This window comes from Prionailurus viverrinus, chromosome X (assembly GCF_022837055.1).
Source record: "Prionailurus viverrinus isolate Anna chromosome X, UM_Priviv_1.0, whole genome shotgun sequence".
NCBI classification, from domain to species: Eukaryota; Metazoa; Chordata; class Mammalia; order Carnivora; family Felidae; genus Prionailurus; species Prionailurus viverrinus.
The window spans coordinates 88244891-88263676 of NC_062579.1; the positions used below are offsets into that span (position 1 = coordinate 88244891).

Genomic DNA, 18786 nt, shown 5'->3' on the forward strand with positions numbered 1-18786 from the left:
GAGAGAGAGGGAGACACAGAATCGGAAACAGGCTCCAGGCTCCGAGCCACCAGCCCAGAGCCCGACGCGGGGCTCGAACTCACGGACCTTGAGATCGTGACCTGGCTGAAGTCGGACGCTTAACCGACTGCGCCCCCCAGGCGCCCCCCAAACTCTTCTTTTATGATGAATTTCGAGTCATATTTAAGGTTGGTGAGGAACGTAGAGTGTGGACTTTGCCACAAACATCCTAACAGCCTTAAAGTCTTTCCCTCCTCCTACAAATCCGGCTCATTGTTGTCCAAACATTTCTTTTTGAAAAGGACCTAATTATGCTAGTTTTCTGCCTAAAACTTCCTCATTATAAGCAGATTAGATCTAAACTCCAAAGCTCTGTACCCTTACTTTCCATTCTCTCCTCTAAGTACCACCCCTGCCATACACCTGGTTCTGCTATTTAAATTTATTTCTTCCTGTTTATGTTTGAGAGAGACAGAGTGCGAGCGGGGGAGGGGCAGGGAGAGAGAGAGACACAGAATCCGAAGCCGGCGCCGGGCTCCAAGCCCCGATGCGGGGCTCGAACTCACGAACCGGGAGATCAGGACCTGAGCCGAAGTTGGATGCTTAACCGACTGAGCCACCCAGGCGCCCCTGGTTCTTCTATTTAGCGTGCATCACAATGAGGCCAGAAGCTCATTAAAGACTACAGGTGCTCGGGCCATATCTTGAAGTCTGGCAGTGGCCTCTAGGAATTGGAGTTTTGAACAGGCCATGCACTTGATAATCAGATCTCAGTTTGACAAGCAAAGTCCCTCAGTTGGTGAGGTTTCCTCACAAAGTCCACCTCGGTTGGCACCTCCCCGCCTTTGGGTCCTTCTGTTTCAATTCTTTTCTTCCCTTTTTTTCTGCCTGATTGACCTACCAACCCTTCATGACCTGCCTCATCGTTACCCCCTCTTTGAAACTTTGGCCTAAACAGACTTAGTGTTCCTTCCACATTTTGTATGCATGGTGAATGCTCATATTTGTATTAATCTCCCTCAATCAATTCAGACTTTCTTCTAAGGGCTACAATCTTATCGGCCATATTTGTATCACACTCTAGGGCTTGGCATAGAGTCTAACATGTAACAATAGATGTCTGAGAAATGCTTTTTTTGTTTCTTTTGTTTTTTTGAGAGAGATAGAAACAGACAGATGGAGAGAGAGAATGCGCGTGAGGGAAGGGCAGAGCGAGAGGGTGGAACAGAACCGCAAGAAGGCTCCATGGCTCAGCGTGGAGCCCACACAGGCTCGATCTCACAACTGTGAGATCACGACCTGAGTCGAAATCAAGAGTCTGATGCTTAACTGACTGAGACACCCAGGTGCCCCAAGACATGGTGTTTTTAAATAAATGAATAAGTGAGTTGATGGAGGAACTTGGGTTTATATTCATGATCAGATGAAATATATATTGTAGGTTAGAAATGGTTTGGTTGAATTTTGCCCTGGGGCATAAATAGTGATTTTCCTTAGTCAGTAAGAACAATTCGGAATTTTGCTAAACAGTTCATAGTATTAGGTTTCATTTCTTTTACTGGTAGTTAAATAGTAAAAATCCAGTTCGAATATTGTACTCCGTATGAAATTTTCTAGAATTTGAATAGCCCAAATAAAGCTCTGTGCCCTATAGCTGATGACTGCATTTCAATTACATGACTTTAAACAGACTTTGAAATGTTAATGTATCAAATCCCAATGACGACAAGTGTTTCTCATAACAGGTGGTATTGTTTTGAACCTAGGGAACAACCACAACGATAACGAAAAGGAAAGAACCCTTTACATCCGTACCAGTTTCAGAAAATCCATAGTCGGTTTACATTTTTGAATCGAGAGCTGTCGGAAATCTAGGTGTAAATAACATGAGGACCAGATGGCAAATCCAATCCGGTGATAAGGGCTATGATGCAAGATAAAGCAGGACATGGGGGGGTATTTTCGGTACGAGGGGATGGGAAAAGCGTCTTTACTAAGATGCCATTTGAGCAGAGATCTAGTAAGAAGTGAGAGAGTAAGTCACGTGGCTATCTGGGGAAAGAGAATTCCTCAGTCGGGGATAGTGCTTGTGAAGGCCTTGAGGGCCCGAGGGTGCTTGGGGAGTCGGAAGCACACCAAGGAGGCCAGTGTGATGGGAGTGGTGTATGTGGGTCAGGGGAGGGCTGTTGTTTATACCACGCAAGGCCTTGTGAGCCTTGTTCAGAGAGAAGACACTGGGGGCTTTAAAAGAAGTTTTTTTTTTTAAGTGTCTATTTATTTTTGAGATACAGAGCACAAGGGGGCGAGGGGCAGAGAGAGAGGGAGACACAGAATCCGAAGCAGGCTCCGGGCTCTGAGCCGTCAGCCCAGAGCCCGACGCGGGGCTCGAACCCACGAACCGTGAGATCGTGACCTGAGCTGCAGTCGGCCGCTTCACCGACTGAGCCACCCAGGCGTCCTGACGCCGGGGACTCTTGAACAGGCTAATGATATTCTGTGACATTTATATATTGTCTACGTAAGCTGCGTCTTTTATTCTGAAATCTTTAGTCATTGCTAAGCCACGCTTTCACTCACTACTTTGTTTAGAGGTCAAATAGTGGGATTAAAACAGTTTAATTATCGATAATAATGATTATGCTTAATTAACAATACTTATTATTATTAACTTAAGCATCACAACAACACCAGGGACAGTAATAATAACAACTACGTGCATAAATTCTACCACTTAGTGCCTGCTCTGCGTACTCCATATATACATTATTTCCCGCAATCCTTGCAATTACCCGCGAGGAGGTACTGCTATTATTCCCATTTCCCATTTGGAGAAATGTGAACACGAATCACTTAATCTCCAGAAAATATTTTATTTGTGCTGGCATGTATCTTGTGTGAAACCACATTTATCTTGCTTTGGTATAAAGCAACAACAGAATAATCTAGATTTACGTGGCTTACTTGCTTTTGACAAGTCATAGCAGTGGTTTAATCCAAAAGCAAGTAAGCCACGTAAATCTAGATTATTCTATATATATATATATATATATATATATGCTATATTCCAGGTACCATACTAAATGCTTTATATGCCTTGTCTCATTTAATCCTTGCAATAACCCGGACAAAGACACTGGAACTCACACATGTGAAGTAACTTATCCAAGGCCTACCATTTGAATAGGGACCAAACGTAGGTGCATCTGACTCTAGGGCTTGCATTAAAATAATTTTTTTAAACGTTCATTTCTTTTGAGAGAGAGAGAGAGAGAGAGAGAGAGAGAGCGCGCAGGGGACGGGCAGAGAGATGGGGAGAGAATCCCAAGCAGGATCCACACTGTCAGTGCAGAGCCAGATGCGGGGCTCCAACCAACGAACTGTGAGATCATGACCTGAGGCGAAGTCGAGAGCTGGACGCTCAACCAACTGAGCCACCCAGGCGCCCAGGCTTGTATTTTTAGCAACTGTGCTCTATGATTAAATACGGGCGAAACCAGACTGATGCATTCAAGATCTTGGAAAGTATATTTGGTGTGGCATGTTTCGAAACCTTCTTTATTTTATTTTTCATCTGTGAACACAGAGCCATCAGCGGTTGGATGCTTAAGACCACTGGCGTGGTAGCATGACCTAAGTCCCTATAAACCCGCACCACAACTGTATTGTTCCTTTTAGGCCAGTCTCTGTGACAGCCAGTCACATTATTACCTTGATCTGTCCACATGATCCCTATGTTGTTTATCTAATCATCTGAACTGTCTGGTCCTTGAGACCAATGATGGCCATGGCATGCCTGTTACTTTGAATATGTAACGTGGAAAAATATATTTTTCATTTCAGTCTGTCCAACGCCAAGTTACAAAAACAGTAACAAGGACACAATGCAAAGACGAGTTGCTGAAAGAGAAGTGAGAGAGAGGGGAGAGGAAGGGCAGTGAGAGAGACAGAGAAAGAGAGAGAGAGAGAACTCTGTTTGACAAATAAGCAATAGATTACCAGTATGAGTCTTCCAATAGTCACCAGTCTACAGTGGATTCTGAAAGATTCTGTTTTCACTTCCCTGTCCTAGTAGAAAACATTCCAGTGGATGAGTGAACCTCACTTTTCATGTGTCCTCATTCATTTCCTTATCCTAAGGACTCCCCCTAAGGCTTGCTCATAGTCACAAAGTCAAAAAAATAAAGAAATTGTTATAAAAAGTTTACTCTTTAGGGGCACCTGAGTGACTCAGTCGGTTGGGCGTCAGACTGGCGATTTCAGCTCAAGTCATGATCTCAGGGTTCGTGAGATCAAGCCCCTCTAACCCCGCCGTGTCGGGCTCTGTGCTGACATCATGGAACCTGCTTGGGATTCTCTCTCCCCTCCCCTCTCTGCTCCTCCCCAGCTCGCGCACGCGCATACTCGGTATCTAAAAATAAATAAAATAATCTTTAAAAAAGTTTATTCTTTGAAATAAATTAGACTGGAAGTTCCTGGAAAGGAAACTGGCAGGCAAATTTTATTTATCTCTGTATTTCCAGCACGTGGCCCAAGGCATGGTTCATGGGAGGCCTTGAGAAAATGTTGATTGAGAAACGTTGAATCCAACTTTGCTAGTAGTGACCATATTTGACCCAAATGGCTGGTAAAGGGGATAATCCACGTCCTTCTTTCCCAGAGACAGGAGGACCATTCTCCTCTCTAGCTTCCACGCTTGAACCTCCAAACAAGCACAACACTGCCATAATTAACCTATTGGCCCAAATCAATTAATTTTTCTCCAAGATTTACTTTTTTTTTTTTTTTTAACAACCGAAACACTGAAGTTTGCCGTCTTGCACGGTGGGAAGGCATTGTAGGTGAGGTTAGCTAGCTGGACACTTAATAGAACTCACATTTCTTTTACTCTATTATTCATCCTCAATCTTACATAGGTATGTCTGGAGCTTCTCCAGAGTTTTTGGCAAAATTTCAAGGGGAAAAACAGAAATTTGCAATCTGCTGGAAAAAATAAGTTTCTTTTGAAAGTATAGGACGAGTTATGTATTCGTTATTATTTTATTTTATGCAGGCATACAGGTCTCGATTTCTTTAAAACGCTTTTCCAGGACTCCAAAAAGATTTTTACAGTTAATTTAATTATATAAACAAAGATCTAAACTGTTGCCCTTCGAGTTCTTTTCACCTTATTGAGTCTTAGCTACACGCATTTACTTTTGAGTTAAGAGTCAGTAAAGAAAAATCTTCTCTTTACAACATTTTACCTGCGAGATTTGCTCTGAGTATATTCTATTTATCAATTATCCTCATTTCCTGAGTTATCCTGCGAGTTTTTTAAAAGTTTATTCATTTTGAAAGAGAGAGCGCGCGCACTCACGCACACGCATGCACAAGCAGGGGAGGGGCGGAGAGAGAGAGAGAGAGCGAGAATTCCAAGCAGGCTCCGTGCCTCATAGCATCATAGAACCCCACACGGGGCTTGAGATCATGACCTGGATCGAAATCAAGAGTCGGACCCTTAACCGACTGAGCCACCCAGGTGCCCCTCTCCTCCTAAATTTTAAGTATTTTTCTGATTGACTCTAACCCGGGAATTCCCAGGATGCTTAGAAGTCCCTCCCGAACTGGGGAAATGAATTCATCTTGTCCCCCATATTTACCAGAATGATGTAGTGAAAATAATGGCCGGGGTTTGAGCCTTAGTTCCATAGTTTACTAGGCGGTTTGAACTTGGGCAAGTTCTGTAACCTCTCTGTGCTTCAGTCTCCTAATTTCTCCTTACTTCTAAACTGAGGATGACAACTGTCCCTCAGGATGGTTGAGAGGTTTATATGAAATGTGTGTTGAGTGCCCAGCATGGTGCCCGATATCCCCTCCCTACTGTATTCACAGTCTTTGATGTTAGCACCTCCCTAACAAACCCTGGGGACTTCATGTCTGGAGAAATAAAAAGTGGCTTCTCTTCACAAAGAGGTTGGGGACCTTTAGATGGAATCAACCCTAGAGGCTATTTACATGACATTTATTTTTTGCATTAATGCCAAAGAAACCTGACTGGGAGTTCAGGACAAATAACCCAACAAGAATGTATACAGTTAGGGGGAAGTAGACTTACACTAACAGCACTCAGTGTTCACTGAAGGAGTGTTTGGTTTACTGCAATCTGTGGGGCCACCGATTCATGCCATCGAAAATAACTAACGCACAATGAAAACAGCATGCAATGTTGTTCTTAAAGTTCATTCATTTACGTTTTGATTTGCTATCTTTTTCTCTAGACAATGTCTTTTGGAATTTCTAGGCTGCAGTTCATCTTTTAAGCTTCAAATAAAAGGGGAAGAGAGGCTGGGAGAAGGGGGAAAAAGAGTGACTGCCGATGGGTATTAGGTGTCTTTTAGAGGTAATGAAAATGTTCTGGACTTACATAGCGGTGATAGGTGCACAACTTTGGGAATGTACGGAGAACCATTGAATGGTACATTTTATTCGTGAGAGAGAGTCAGAGACAGAGTGCAAGCGGGGGAGGGGCAGACAGAGAGACAGGGAGAGACAGGGAGAGACAGAATCTGAAGCAGGCTTCAGGCTCTGAGCCGTTAGCACAGAGCCCAACGCGGGGCTTGAACTCACGAACTGTGAGATCATGACCCGAGCCGAAGCCAGACGCTTAACCAACTGAGCCACCCAGGCGCCCCTGGATGGTACATTTCAAATGGAGAGGTTTTATGGTATGTGAATTACGTCTTAATTAAAAAAAAAAAAGATGAATAATTTTAATTATGTGACCGATATAAAATAGGACCAGTGTGAAACAGGAGTGTTCCTAGTGAAATCATGTGCAGCATAATTGTATGGAATTGTATCAACTTCTCGATATCTGAACATGAACTATTTTCTCTGGGGATACATTGTAAATTATTTACAGTAAAACTTCTCCTTTTGGTTGCAGATCTTACAAATCTGTATCGAACACCACGAATCCCAATATTCGTAGGGTACATACTTAAAATCGCAAGCAGTCTCAGAATTCCCAGGGACAAGTGTCCTGTTTTTTACTTCCTTGGAGTAAAGACCCCATAATCCTCCAAGAGTCCCACCCCCAAACTTCCTGTCATTTTGCTCTATGTTTTCATCTTAAATTGTTTTATACCTCCAAAGCAAAATATATTCAAAGCTGTACAACGTGTTATTTTTCTGTCTTTTTTCGGGGCCGCAGGAAGAGGTTGAACAGATGAATCCCTCAAACAAAGCCAAATAACCATTTGTTTTTATTATTTTCTCTGAGCTTACGGCTAGTTTTGGAGAGATGTTTATTTGCCCCCTTTCCTCTCTCTTTGTTGTAGACACACATAATGAGGCATTGCTTTTCCCCAACCCCATTCTCCAACTTGGAGATTTTGAGAGTCTTGTTGGAATTAACCGAACAAAAACTTCCAGGCTGCCTGGAGCACGGATTTGACTATCGCTTCATCAGTAAAATCCAGTATCAATAGAATTTGGTGGCAACTAAAAATTAGGATTCAGGGAGGCAAAACTAGTGGAGAGAACAGTTGGCTTCTAGAATGATTATCTCTGCTATAGAAGTTCTCAGAGCTGAAGTAAAATATGCTCCAGTTAGTAATTTTTCCTGGTCCGATTGCATAGTCACCAAGCCAGGTTTCCTCTCTTTATTGATATTGGGAAGGAGATACCGTGGATGCTGTAAACAAGGAACAGAGACTTTATGGTCATTGAAAAGTAGCATATCCCTATTGTAAAATAATACAGTACCAATCACAATGGCATATTAGATTTGTGAGAATTTTGTTGGCTCAGGGCGCCTGGGTGGCTCGGTCGGTTAAGCGTCTGACTTCGGCTCAGGTCATGATCTCATAATTCATTGACCCGCTGCCTCATGAGAGATTCAATCTGACAACATTTCTCCCCAAACATCCTCGTCACCTAACAGTGGTGTTCAAATATTGCTAAGACAACTGGTTGGTTTGGTGTATTTAATTAATTGCCTATTTTGGATAATTTAGTCAAGCTAATTGTAAGAGAGGAGAAAATTCCTCAACCCTCTTAGGTTCAGGGTCTGGCGGTGTGAAATTAACTGACAAAAGACATTTTAAATAGAGCCAGAGTTTTTTAACATGTATATTATGCATACACATGGGAAAACTCAGTGATGCGTAACTCAAAGCGGTGGTCAGAACTTGGGCTTATATAACATCTTAACAAAAGAACAGTAAAATTATAAAGAAGTGACGAAACAAAAGAGGTTCAGGCTTTTAGAGGGGCAAACTGTAAGAAGGTAAATATGTGGAGAAAACTAATAGACAACAGGAATTATTTAGTAACGTTTGTTATGTAGATTCCTCTTGGTCCCCATCTCTGGGCTGATAAGAGTTTAGAGCTGTCTCCTGTTCATAAAGAGCGGGTTAGGGGCGCCTGGGTGGCGCAGTCGGTTAAGCGTCCGACTTCAGCCAGGTCACGATCTCGCGGTCTGCGAGTTCGAGCCTCGCGTCAGGCTCTGGGCTGATGGCTCAGAGCCTGGAGCCTGTTTCTGATTCTGTGTCTCCCTCTCTCTCTGCCCCTCTCCCGTTCATGCTCTGTCTCTCTCTGTCCCAAAAATAAATAAACGTTGAAAAAAAATTAAAAAAATAAATAAATAAAGAGCGGGTTGGGCATCTGACTTCGGCTCAGGTCATGATCTCACACTCCGTGAGTTCGAGCCCTGTGTCGGGCTCCGTGCTGACAGCTTGGAGCCTGGAGCCAGCTTCGGATTCTGTGTCTCCCCCTCTCTCTGCCCCTCCCCAAATCATGCTCTGTCTCTCTCTGTCTCAAAAATAAATAAAAACATAAAAAAAAAAAAACCAGTTCTGTCCTTCCTGGTAAAGGAAAGAGAGATACATTTAACAACTTACATCCTGCTTTCAGGCAAATGGGGGGGGGGTGCAGAGAGTTTTTCTTATATCTATTTCTTCTCAGTTGTCTCTAGCTCAAAATAATCCTGTGCCAAAGTGGCATATAATACCCTACCTAATCAATTGAGTCAGATAAGTAGGGGAGAAAAACCCATCAGATCAGTTAAATGAATGCAAACCAAACATAAAGACGATTTTCGAATTTTTTTTATTTTTCCACCAGTTGGGTCACAAAGCACTGAGATGCTATTTGGTAGAAGTCGGGTGCTTTCCGTGAGATCCTAGTCTGAACAGGATGCTCAGGCCTGCAGATGCCTTTAGGGCAAAGGAACTTGGAACTCTTCCTTCTCCTTATATTCTTGGGACCAGATTCAGCTGGAAACAACAGGTCTCAGGAATGTACTGAGTCAGACATCTCATTTCACCACATGGATTCCACCTTGTTAACTGATTTCATATCCCTCTCAGTTACTCTCTATTTGATGCCTAAGCAGACAGTCAATTTGATGCAAATGATCGCTCGTGTTGGCCATTTTACTGAATTTTTAGGCTGGTTTCTGCAAAATGATGAATCTGTTAGCTCTTTTTCCCTTGCTTTCATCTAGATGTTCTTGTTCTCATTATATTGGAAACTACAGAGATGCACAAAGGAATCTGAAACGATGTATCAATAATAAGTAATCTTAATTATCCTCCTCTCAGGGACACCCACGTTGGGAAAAATACAGTGGCAATTAAATTAAGGCTTCCCTATATGTAAGTGAATTGAAAAAGATTGGTGTTAAGTGTGTGTGTGTGTGTGTGTGTGTGTGTGTTTATTGAGCTTGGGAGAAGTGAAAATGCCGTTGGTCTGGATAGGGACTCAGGTGGCTGGGGTGGGGGAAAATGAAAATGACCCGGAAAAATTTAAACTAAAAAAGATGGCCCATATACATTTAATTATTCCTTGATCTGTGCCTCTAATCCTCACCTTCATAACCAGGGCATGCATATCCAGACTTTTGCATTTCATAATTCCTGTTCTCCTTCAAAGCCTCATCTGTGTGTGTGAGTGGGGGTGAGAGGGACAAAGATGATTTTTTTTTTCTGAACCCTGTATCCTTCTAGCAGAGGAGAAAATCCTCTGCAGAACATGGGGTTTTTTTGGTTTGTTTTTGTTTTTCAACGTGGTCATTTAAATTTACTGTTAAGTAATCTCATGATAAATAATAGGTGTTCACTAGAAAAAAATTAAAGTGATTTACCATTGTTTAATTCTGCTAGCCAAGCTGCACTTGCCCTGAAGAGCTGCATAATTTATTCAAATGACCCGAGGCTTTTAAAGTCAATCTTCCAACAGAAAAATTATCCCCTCTCCCCGGGAGAGTGAATTTTTTAGTGTACCGCTTCCTATGGCTGACATGTATTTGACTCCCAAGTGTATTTACACTGTTGGCTTGACTTGGAGTTCCTTGCTAAATTAATAATATGCTGTATTTCTTGCTTTAAGTGGTGTCAATATTATTGTTCCTTAATTTTTTTTTTTAATATTTAGTCATTTTTGAGACAGAGAGAGAGAGAGAGAGAGACAGAGAGCGAGCTGGGGAGGTTCAGAGACAGGAGGAGACAGAATCTGAAGCAGGCTCCAGGCTCCCAGCTGTCAGCACAGGGCCCGATGCAGGACTTGAACTCACAAACTGTGAGATCACGACCAGAGCCGAAGTTGGATGCCCAACCGACTGAGCCACCCAGGCACCCTGATTGCTATTCCTTAAAAAAAACCCAAAAAACAAAAACAAAAAGCAAAACAAAACCCAAAAAACCTTTTTCCTTAATTTCCTGCAGTTACAGAGTTTTTCTTTGAGTTGTGAAAATTTTTGCTTCTAAAATTATGAAGAGGCAGAGTAAACGTTCTTTTAATCTTCTGGGAAATGTGTGCCGCTTTAAACCTTATTTACGTCAGAACTTACTGTAACGAAGGACAAAAGCTCTAGACAAGGTCCCCTGCTCCTCGGGGGTGTTCAAGGCTAAGGTCTCCCAGAGGCGAGCCTGCAGTCTGTTCTCAAAAGTTTATAGCTTACCTCCCGGCTGTTCCTTTGCACCCGGTACGAGAGGGGGGCTAGAAATAGAGCAGGGTGGGAATCTGACCCATCGTGACCACTCAGGAGGCTCTGGTTTGGAAAATTCCCCTGTATGCAGCAAAAGCAAACATTTGAAATGGCCGGGGAGAAGCTAGGCTGAGACGAAGAGTAAAACTGGTTCCTATTTCACCTCTCCGGCTGATAACCATTTGTGCCTGCTCATTCGTTTCCCAGACATCGGTTCTCCATCATGTGCACGGAGGCTCCACCTGAATCTGCCCAGAGCATAGGAAACAAATATTGTGACATAGAATACAGTGGTGTGTATGTGTATCAGGAGCATTTTCTCAGTGTTCAAACTCAGTCTACCCAAAAGTATCACCAAACCGTGGTGTGCACACCTTTGAATCCTGCTATGTTTTTCAGGCAACGGTGCCCTCTTGTTTCTGGTCCCGTCTGCTACAGGATTGACTGCAATACGGGGAATAAAATTGAGAAAAATATCTTCTCCCACGTAACAATCCTCCAAACCCCTTTCCCCTTCTTTACTGTTTCTGTAACAGCTTTTGAATGGTCAGCAGCGACTTTTTGTAAATGTCACGTTTCTTTCCGCCAGGACAAAGAATGAGCTTCAAGGGCCAGCTCGCGCTCCCTCCCGGGACGTGGAGGTTAAGAGCACGGACTCTGTCATTAGATCGCCTCGGTTAAAATTCAGATGGCCTCATTTAGTAGCTATGTGACCTCAGAAAAGTTACTTAAACTCCGTGAGCCCCAGCTTCCCGATTTGTCAACTGGAGGCGACGGTAATATTTATAATTGCATCCACCATATGCAAAATGTGGTTTCAAGCACTTTAAAAATACTAGCTCATTTAATTTTCGTCAACTCTGTGATGTCGGTGATTAACATCATCCCCATTTCTCAGCTGAGAAAACTGAGACAGGAAGAAGGAAAGTAACTTGGCCAAGGTCAAAACCAAAGTAAGTGGCCCAGCTGGGCTTGTGGAGTTGGTCGTTGTGTCTTAGAGGCCATGTACATACCAGAACATTCTATCGCTTCTCTATTAAGTTATTGGGCACTCAGCCGTGTTTGGCACTTAGAGTTTATTGTCGGTGTTGTCACTATCGTCATCTGTTCTTATCTTTTTTCTTTTGTCACTCTTGCTGCTGTGGGACTGATTGTAAGGCTGGTCAACCCCCCCACTCCCAACAAAAAGAAAAAACATGCTATCCCTCCTATCAGCACCTCTCCAGCAAACAGCCAACAAAAATTGCTTAAAGCAAGGGAGAAATGTTCTCAAGTTTAGGCTCGAGTAAAGGTGTTACCGTTCTTTACTGAACAGAGGTAAAAATCTTTTACAACCTTCACTGCTTTCCCTCTTCTCCACTCCTCAACTCGTCCTAGAATGCCAGTATCAGGGAGAAAGAAAGAGAAAATTCTGCAAATCATTATATTCTTCTTTTCAAGTGAGCCCCTGATTTCAAAATTCTCTAACACATTTGTGGAAACTTCATTTTTTTTATTTGAGATTTATTTGAATGAGCTGTTATGATTGGAGACAGTGAGAATTTCAGATTAATGTTTTGCAGCCAAAAAAAAAAAAAAAAACCCTCTCTGGAAAGCTGGCAAGTGTTCATAAGTCAGCCCTAGAATTATGTAGGTTGAAGGCTCCCAGTGGACAGACCGAACATATAAGAAGGAAACCAGAGATCTGGTGCTATTACGTCCCCGAGTCTAAGGGAACGAAAAAGCACAGAATTCAAAGCATTCTTCAGCCTGAATTTTTAAGGTAGGTCTGCACAATTTCTATATACTGTACTTGGAAAGTAGAACATACATTAAACGAAAATATTTTTTTGTGGATGAACTTTCCCTTTCTCCTGTATTTTAACACTGTATTTTGCAAAAACTCTTAAGTTATTAAACTACTGTTTCTCTTACAGGGGTGCACTTAGGAACTAGGCAAGCTGATTTATGATAACTAAATTTTAAACTCCAACAACCAGTAAGTCTTCAAGTGGGTTTATTTTAGATTCTTTCACGTTACTTTGTTAGGTCCAGATGATGAGAGAATGAGCTTTAGACAAAAATGAGAACTTTTGCTGTTTACTAGGAGATTCTTTGGTGATTACGTTTTTCTTTGAGTAGTTTATATGTATTTTGGAACTATCAAAAGTAATAGTCTTTCCTTTACAGTGTTTATCTTCAGCTAATTTTCTTTTGTTTTAAAGCAACGTTGCTCCTAAAAAAAAAAAAAAATAAACCAACCCGGTACCACAGAGCGTTGATTATAACATTTGAGAGCCATGTAGCATTGTCATTATTTTGTTGTGTTAAAACTGAAGGGTAGCAAAGGGAAAATGATACAATTATCTCATGATTCATCATTGATGTTCAATGCTTATTTCATTGAGCAATCAAAAGTGTTTCTACTTGACCCTAAATCAGGTTTGGCTATTTTTTTTTTTTCTCTTTCTTTTCCTGATTGAAAAAGAAAATGGATTTCCTTTCAAACAGATGAAGTATCTATATGAAAAACGAATAGTCTCTATTAAAATGTGAATGGGGGCTGTTAGAAATAGGGGCACATTCCATAATTTCCTCTTAATGATACTATTATTGTGAAAACAATGGAAAAGTGGGAGCAAAGGAATTATTTTTCATTAGGAAAAACCAACCACAACCCCCCATCTCAATATGTTCCTTTTGCATATTCTCGTTTTCAGTCTTTTGTACACTTACTTATTTTTTCCATAGCTTACGTTACTTACATTTTCCATAGCTGTAATGATTTGTACATAATTAGTCACTTGAATAAGGCATTTCTCTATGCAATAGCGGGCAGCAGTGTGGTTTCTAGAAAGTATACAGACTGAGATATGTGCTCAAGTGTTTTTGAAATATTAACTTTTCTTATTTCTTGAGGCCTTCTTTATTCGCTTCCCATATTTCTATTGATTTCCCTTAAGCCTCTTAAAAATATGATAGAAAGGATGGGCAAAATAGAGTTTTGTCCAGAATTTTCGGTCCCTGATGCTGAAATGTCTTAACTGCTTGGTACTGTTGAGGAAATCCTCTTTCCTTCTTCAAGAAGCAAAATCCATTCTTATTTCCCAAGGTGTGGTTGTGGTTCCCAATGTTTTCTGTAATCGCCCACCTTCTTTTTGGCTTTCAAGAAACTTTCAAAACGCTAAAGATTTCAGGACGTCCTAAACTCTGTATGCGTTCTGAGAGTTCCATTTTTTTTTTTTTATCTCCACAGGAGGCATAAGAATTAGGAGCTGCTGACCTTTCAGTATGAAGAGCAACTTCACCCTCGCCGCCATCAGCAAAAACATCACCAACAGTCTTCACTTCGGACTCGTGAACATCGTTGGCAACCAGTCTACCTTCAACTGCTCGCATAAACCGTCAGATAAGCATTTAGACGCAATCCCTGTCCTCTACTATATCATTTTTGCGATTGGATTTCTTGTCAATACTATTGTGGTCACACTGTTTTGTTGTCAAAAGGGCCCTAAAAAGGTGTCCAGCATTTACATCTTCAACCTGGCTGTGGCTGACTTAATGCTCTTGGCTACTCTGCCTCTCTGGGCAACCTATTACTCTTACAGATATGACTGGCTCTTCGGCCCCGTCATGTGCAAAGTGTTTGGCTCCTTCCTGACCCTGAACATGTTTGCGAGCATTTTTTTCATCACCTGCATGAGTGTCGATAGGTACCAATCTGTTATCTATCCCTTTCTGTCTCAAAGAAGGAATCCCTGGCAAGCGTCTTACATAGTTCCCCTGGTCTGGTGTATGGCCTGTGTGTCCTCGCTGCCAACATTTTATTTCCGAGACGTCCGAACCATTGAGTATTTAGGAGTGAATGCTTGCATTATGGCTTTCCCACCCGAGAAATATGCCCAATGGTCAGCTGGCATTGCCTTAATGAAAAATATCCTCGGTTTTATTATCCCTTTGATATTCATAGCAACGTGCTATTTCGGAATCCGAAAACACTTACTGAAGGCCAACAGCTATGGGAAGAACAGAATAACGCGTGACCAAGTCCTAAAGATGGCGGCTGCTGTGGTCCTGGCATTCATCATCTGTTGGCTTCCCTTCCATGTTCTGACCTTCCTGGACGCTCTGGCCTGGATGGGTGTCATTAATAGCTGTGAAGTTATAGCCGTCATTGACCTGGTACTTCCTTTTGCCATCCTCCTGGGATTCACCAACAGCTGCATTAATCCCTTTTTGTATTGTTTTGTTGGTAACCGGTTCCAGCAGAAGCTCCGCCAGGTGTTTAGGGTTCCAATTACTTGCCTCCAAGGCAAGCGAGAGAGCGTGTCGTGCCGAAAAAGCAGTTCCCTTAGAGAAATGGAGACCTTTGTGTCCTAAGCGTGCGAGCGGAACGCAGGGTAACAGCACGGCCACTTGGTTTGAGGTTCCCTGGGAATTATCTTTTGGATGGCTTGAGTGACATGATAAGTTTTGCCCTTGATGGAATCTGGTCTCACTGTTCCAGAACAGGAAACCAAACGTAGCTGGAAGTTTGATCCAGCGACTTTCAGGAATTGCCCCTTTCCTGCGGTCTATCGGCACAAGGCTGTCGTTGGGAAGACAGATCCGTAACCTAGCAGTAACTGAGGATTTATCTCAAGTTATCATTAATAACAAATTGTGAATGGTGATTTGGGGTTTCAGATTTCTCCTGGACGAATGATGAAGTTGTTTGTTTGTTTGTTTGTTTTTTATTGGTTTTTTTATGTCCACTTTTCATCAGGCTTCCCAATTGAACCAAGGGCAGTTTTTTAACTCCTTGCATTATTTACATTTCTAAGTGAAGTATACTGCAGTAGATTGGTACTGAATTATTCAGGCTCTAGGCAAATGCCTTCAACTTTAAAAAATATTATAAGTAAGCACCTTTTACATTTTACTTGAGCGTAGATTTATATTTAAGATATAGCTACATATTGAGTAGGGCTAGGAATATAGATTAGATCACCTGTACTCCTACATTTATCTTATTTTCACAGTTATAGGAAACAAAATGTATAATAACGTAGAAATAATCTAGATCTGAGATTAACAAATATTTGAGTGTGCACTAACCTCTGAATAAACACTTTTTAAAAAACTTTCTATCCATTTTCACTATTGTTTGGAGATTTCTATGTTCTCCGATAATTTTTTGAAAACAATAACTAAACAGCGTGTAGTGTTGTAAAATGTAAAGGTCACTTTTTACATCCTTGACCTTTTGGTGCTTTGATATATAGGAAGTTGACTTGACTTTTATTATTGATGCTTTCGTTCTGGGTTGCTTCCCAAAATATCTGCGTGGCTTCTTTAACTCTTTAATTTGTAATAAACCTTTAACTGGCTAGGAAAAATTTATGCCAGGGTGGAGTTTTGGTACCCAAGGAGACAAAGAGGTCCAGCAAATGACAACTTTGGTGTCACGTAAAAACCCCTACCTGTCAGGGCAGTGTAATGTGTCTTTGAAAGTAGAGACCACGGGCAGTCTTAACTTGTACAGGTGGATTCTGTTTCTTCCAGATTTTATAGGATTCTGTGGCACTCTCTTAAAGCAATCGCTGGTCCATAGACCTCTTTTTCCACACTATTAGCACTCCTGTCAGGAGTACCTAGAGTTTACGTAGAGTAGGAGTCCTAATTTTAGAAGTTAGACATTTCATTCTGCACCAGCCCCATATTATACCAGGTTACCTAGGACCTTCCTAGACCAATGCTGACCTCTGAGGTAGAAATAAAAGTTTCAAGGACTCAGTGTTTCTGCCTCGTTCCAGGGCTATAGATTGAAGAATTCTCTCACCCCACTTGCTGGGAAATTCCTAATTTCATGTACTCTATTATTATCAATGAAACAAATAGCTAAATGTGTAACCAACTCTGACTTCGTATCCTAAATAGTTTTTGTAAAACATTGCATATAAATAAAATCTTGAATTGGGAGATCATGTGTACCTACTTTTTTTTTTAATTTTTAATTTTTTAATGTATTTACTTTTTAAAGTTTATTGCTTTTGGGGGGGGGGGGGAAGGGCAGAGAGAGGGAGGGAGGGAGAGAAAAATCCCAAGCAGGCTCCCATGCTGTCCGCGTGGAGCCCAACATGGGGCTCGAACTCACGAACTGTGAGATGGTGACCTGAGCCAAAATCAAGAGTCAGACGCTTAACCAACTGAGCCACCCAGGTGTCCCACTTTTTTTATTTTGACTACTTCCAAGTATGGAATCTTAACCTTCTGTTGTACCCGTATCCTCCTTGCAATCCCTACTGCTACTTTATAGTTTCAGTCCTCACCAGACCTTCTTCATGCACTCTTCTAAGTCTCTCTCTCTCTCTCTCTCTTGACTCTTCAACCATAACTTCTTATGAATTAGGAAAAGAAAGTCCAGATTGTCTGTAGTCAAGACCATAAGGGATCTGGTCCTTCCCAGCCTCTCTTGGCTTTTTCTGTCTCTGCCCTCTCTCTCTCAGATTCTATGTTCAAGCATCACAAAGGGACTCCCTGCTCTTTTAAGGCCTCATGTTGTGTCCTGCCTCTCTGCTTTTGTTCACACAACTCTGTGGTCCTGAACACCCCTCCAATCATTCCCACCCCCAGGATCTCTCATTCAGTTGATGAACACCCACTCAGCTTTGATCATTCAGCTCATGTCAATTCCTTTACCACAATAACATTTATTACACTAATGACAATGCACTCCCCCACCCCCGGGAGCTCCGTTAATGAAGAGAATTGTTGCTCTTGTTCTTGGGATTTTAATTCTGGCTTCCACTGCCATAGGAGGCCAGTATTGAGCTGTAAGTAGTTCTCTGAGGCTTGGACTACAGTGCTCTTTCCTGAGACTAAGAACAAATGTCAGCTGAAAAGGTGGTGCATGAACATGCGATCTCTGACTGCAGCAATGTACAAAGGTATAAATATCCTCTTTTCCCTTTGAAAATGTAAATTTCAGGTAAGCTTCTCAGGGAATGAAGCTATTCTTCTCATTTTGGCCCTATTTCCAGGCATTGCCTAATCTCCTTCCTTTTTCTACGGCCCCTCCTTGATTCACGTCACCCACGCAATGTCCAACAGCCACGTAATTATATCAACAATAGCTACTATTAGGTGAATATTACATGCGGTATACTATTACACGTATTTTATATGAATTATCCCATTTTATTTCCACAATGACTTACTTATTCTCATTTTGCAAATGAGGACACTGAGGGGCGCCTGGGTGGCTGAGGTGGTTAAGCATCCGACTCTTGATTTCATCTCAGGTCATGATCTCATGGTCGTGGGACCAAGCTCCTCATTGCGTTCTGGGCTGAGCATGGAACCTGCTTGGGATTCTGTCTGTGCCTCTCCCTCGACCCCTCTCCTGCTCCCATATTTGTTTTCTCTCTCCCTCTTAAAAAAAATACGCACACACGCACAGGGGCATCTGGGTGGCTCCGTCGACTGAGCATCCGTCTTTGGCTCGGGTCATGATCTCAAGGTTCGTGGGTTCGGGCCCCGCATCGGGCTCTGTGTCGACAGTGCGGTGCCTGCTTGGGATTCTCTCTCTCTGCCGCACCCCCGCCCCCCTCAAGGTGAATAAATAAACTTTAAACACATACACACAAACCTCCCCCAAACCCCAAATGAGGACACTGAGGCACAAATCTTTAAATTTGGCCCTGACAGATGATCTGAGCCATCCCGACAGCAGCATTTAGTAGTTTAAATATGCATCCTAAGCTACCGAGCTGATATTCCAGAGATGGTCTTGCACCGTCCTTGAACCTTCCCTCCATACCTCATTGCTTGCACATCCCTTTTCTTGGGCTCCATGC

At 42.1% G+C, this 18786-nt stretch overlaps 1 protein-coding gene across 3 annotated transcripts in view; it reads left to right on the forward strand.

Annotated features, from left to right (window-relative positions):
- AGTR2 (angiotensin II receptor type 2) overlaps window positions 1-16873 on the forward strand; it is a 46748-nt gene extending 29875 nt beyond the window's left edge. For 2 of the 3 annotated variants that reach the window (XM_047844110.1, XM_047844109.1), the window contains one exon: window positions 14205-16873. In XM_047844110.1, the coding sequence (XP_047700066.1) occupies window positions 14240-15328 (1089 nt within the window). In that variant the 5' untranslated portion in view covers window positions 14205-14239 and the 3' untranslated portion in view covers window positions 15329-16873. Of the gene's footprint in view, window positions 1-12888; window positions 12948-14204 lie in introns of those variants that run through there. The other variant, XM_047844111.1, reaches the window with a different exon arrangement.
- The last annotated feature ends 1913 nt before the right edge of the window (window positions 16874-18786 follow it).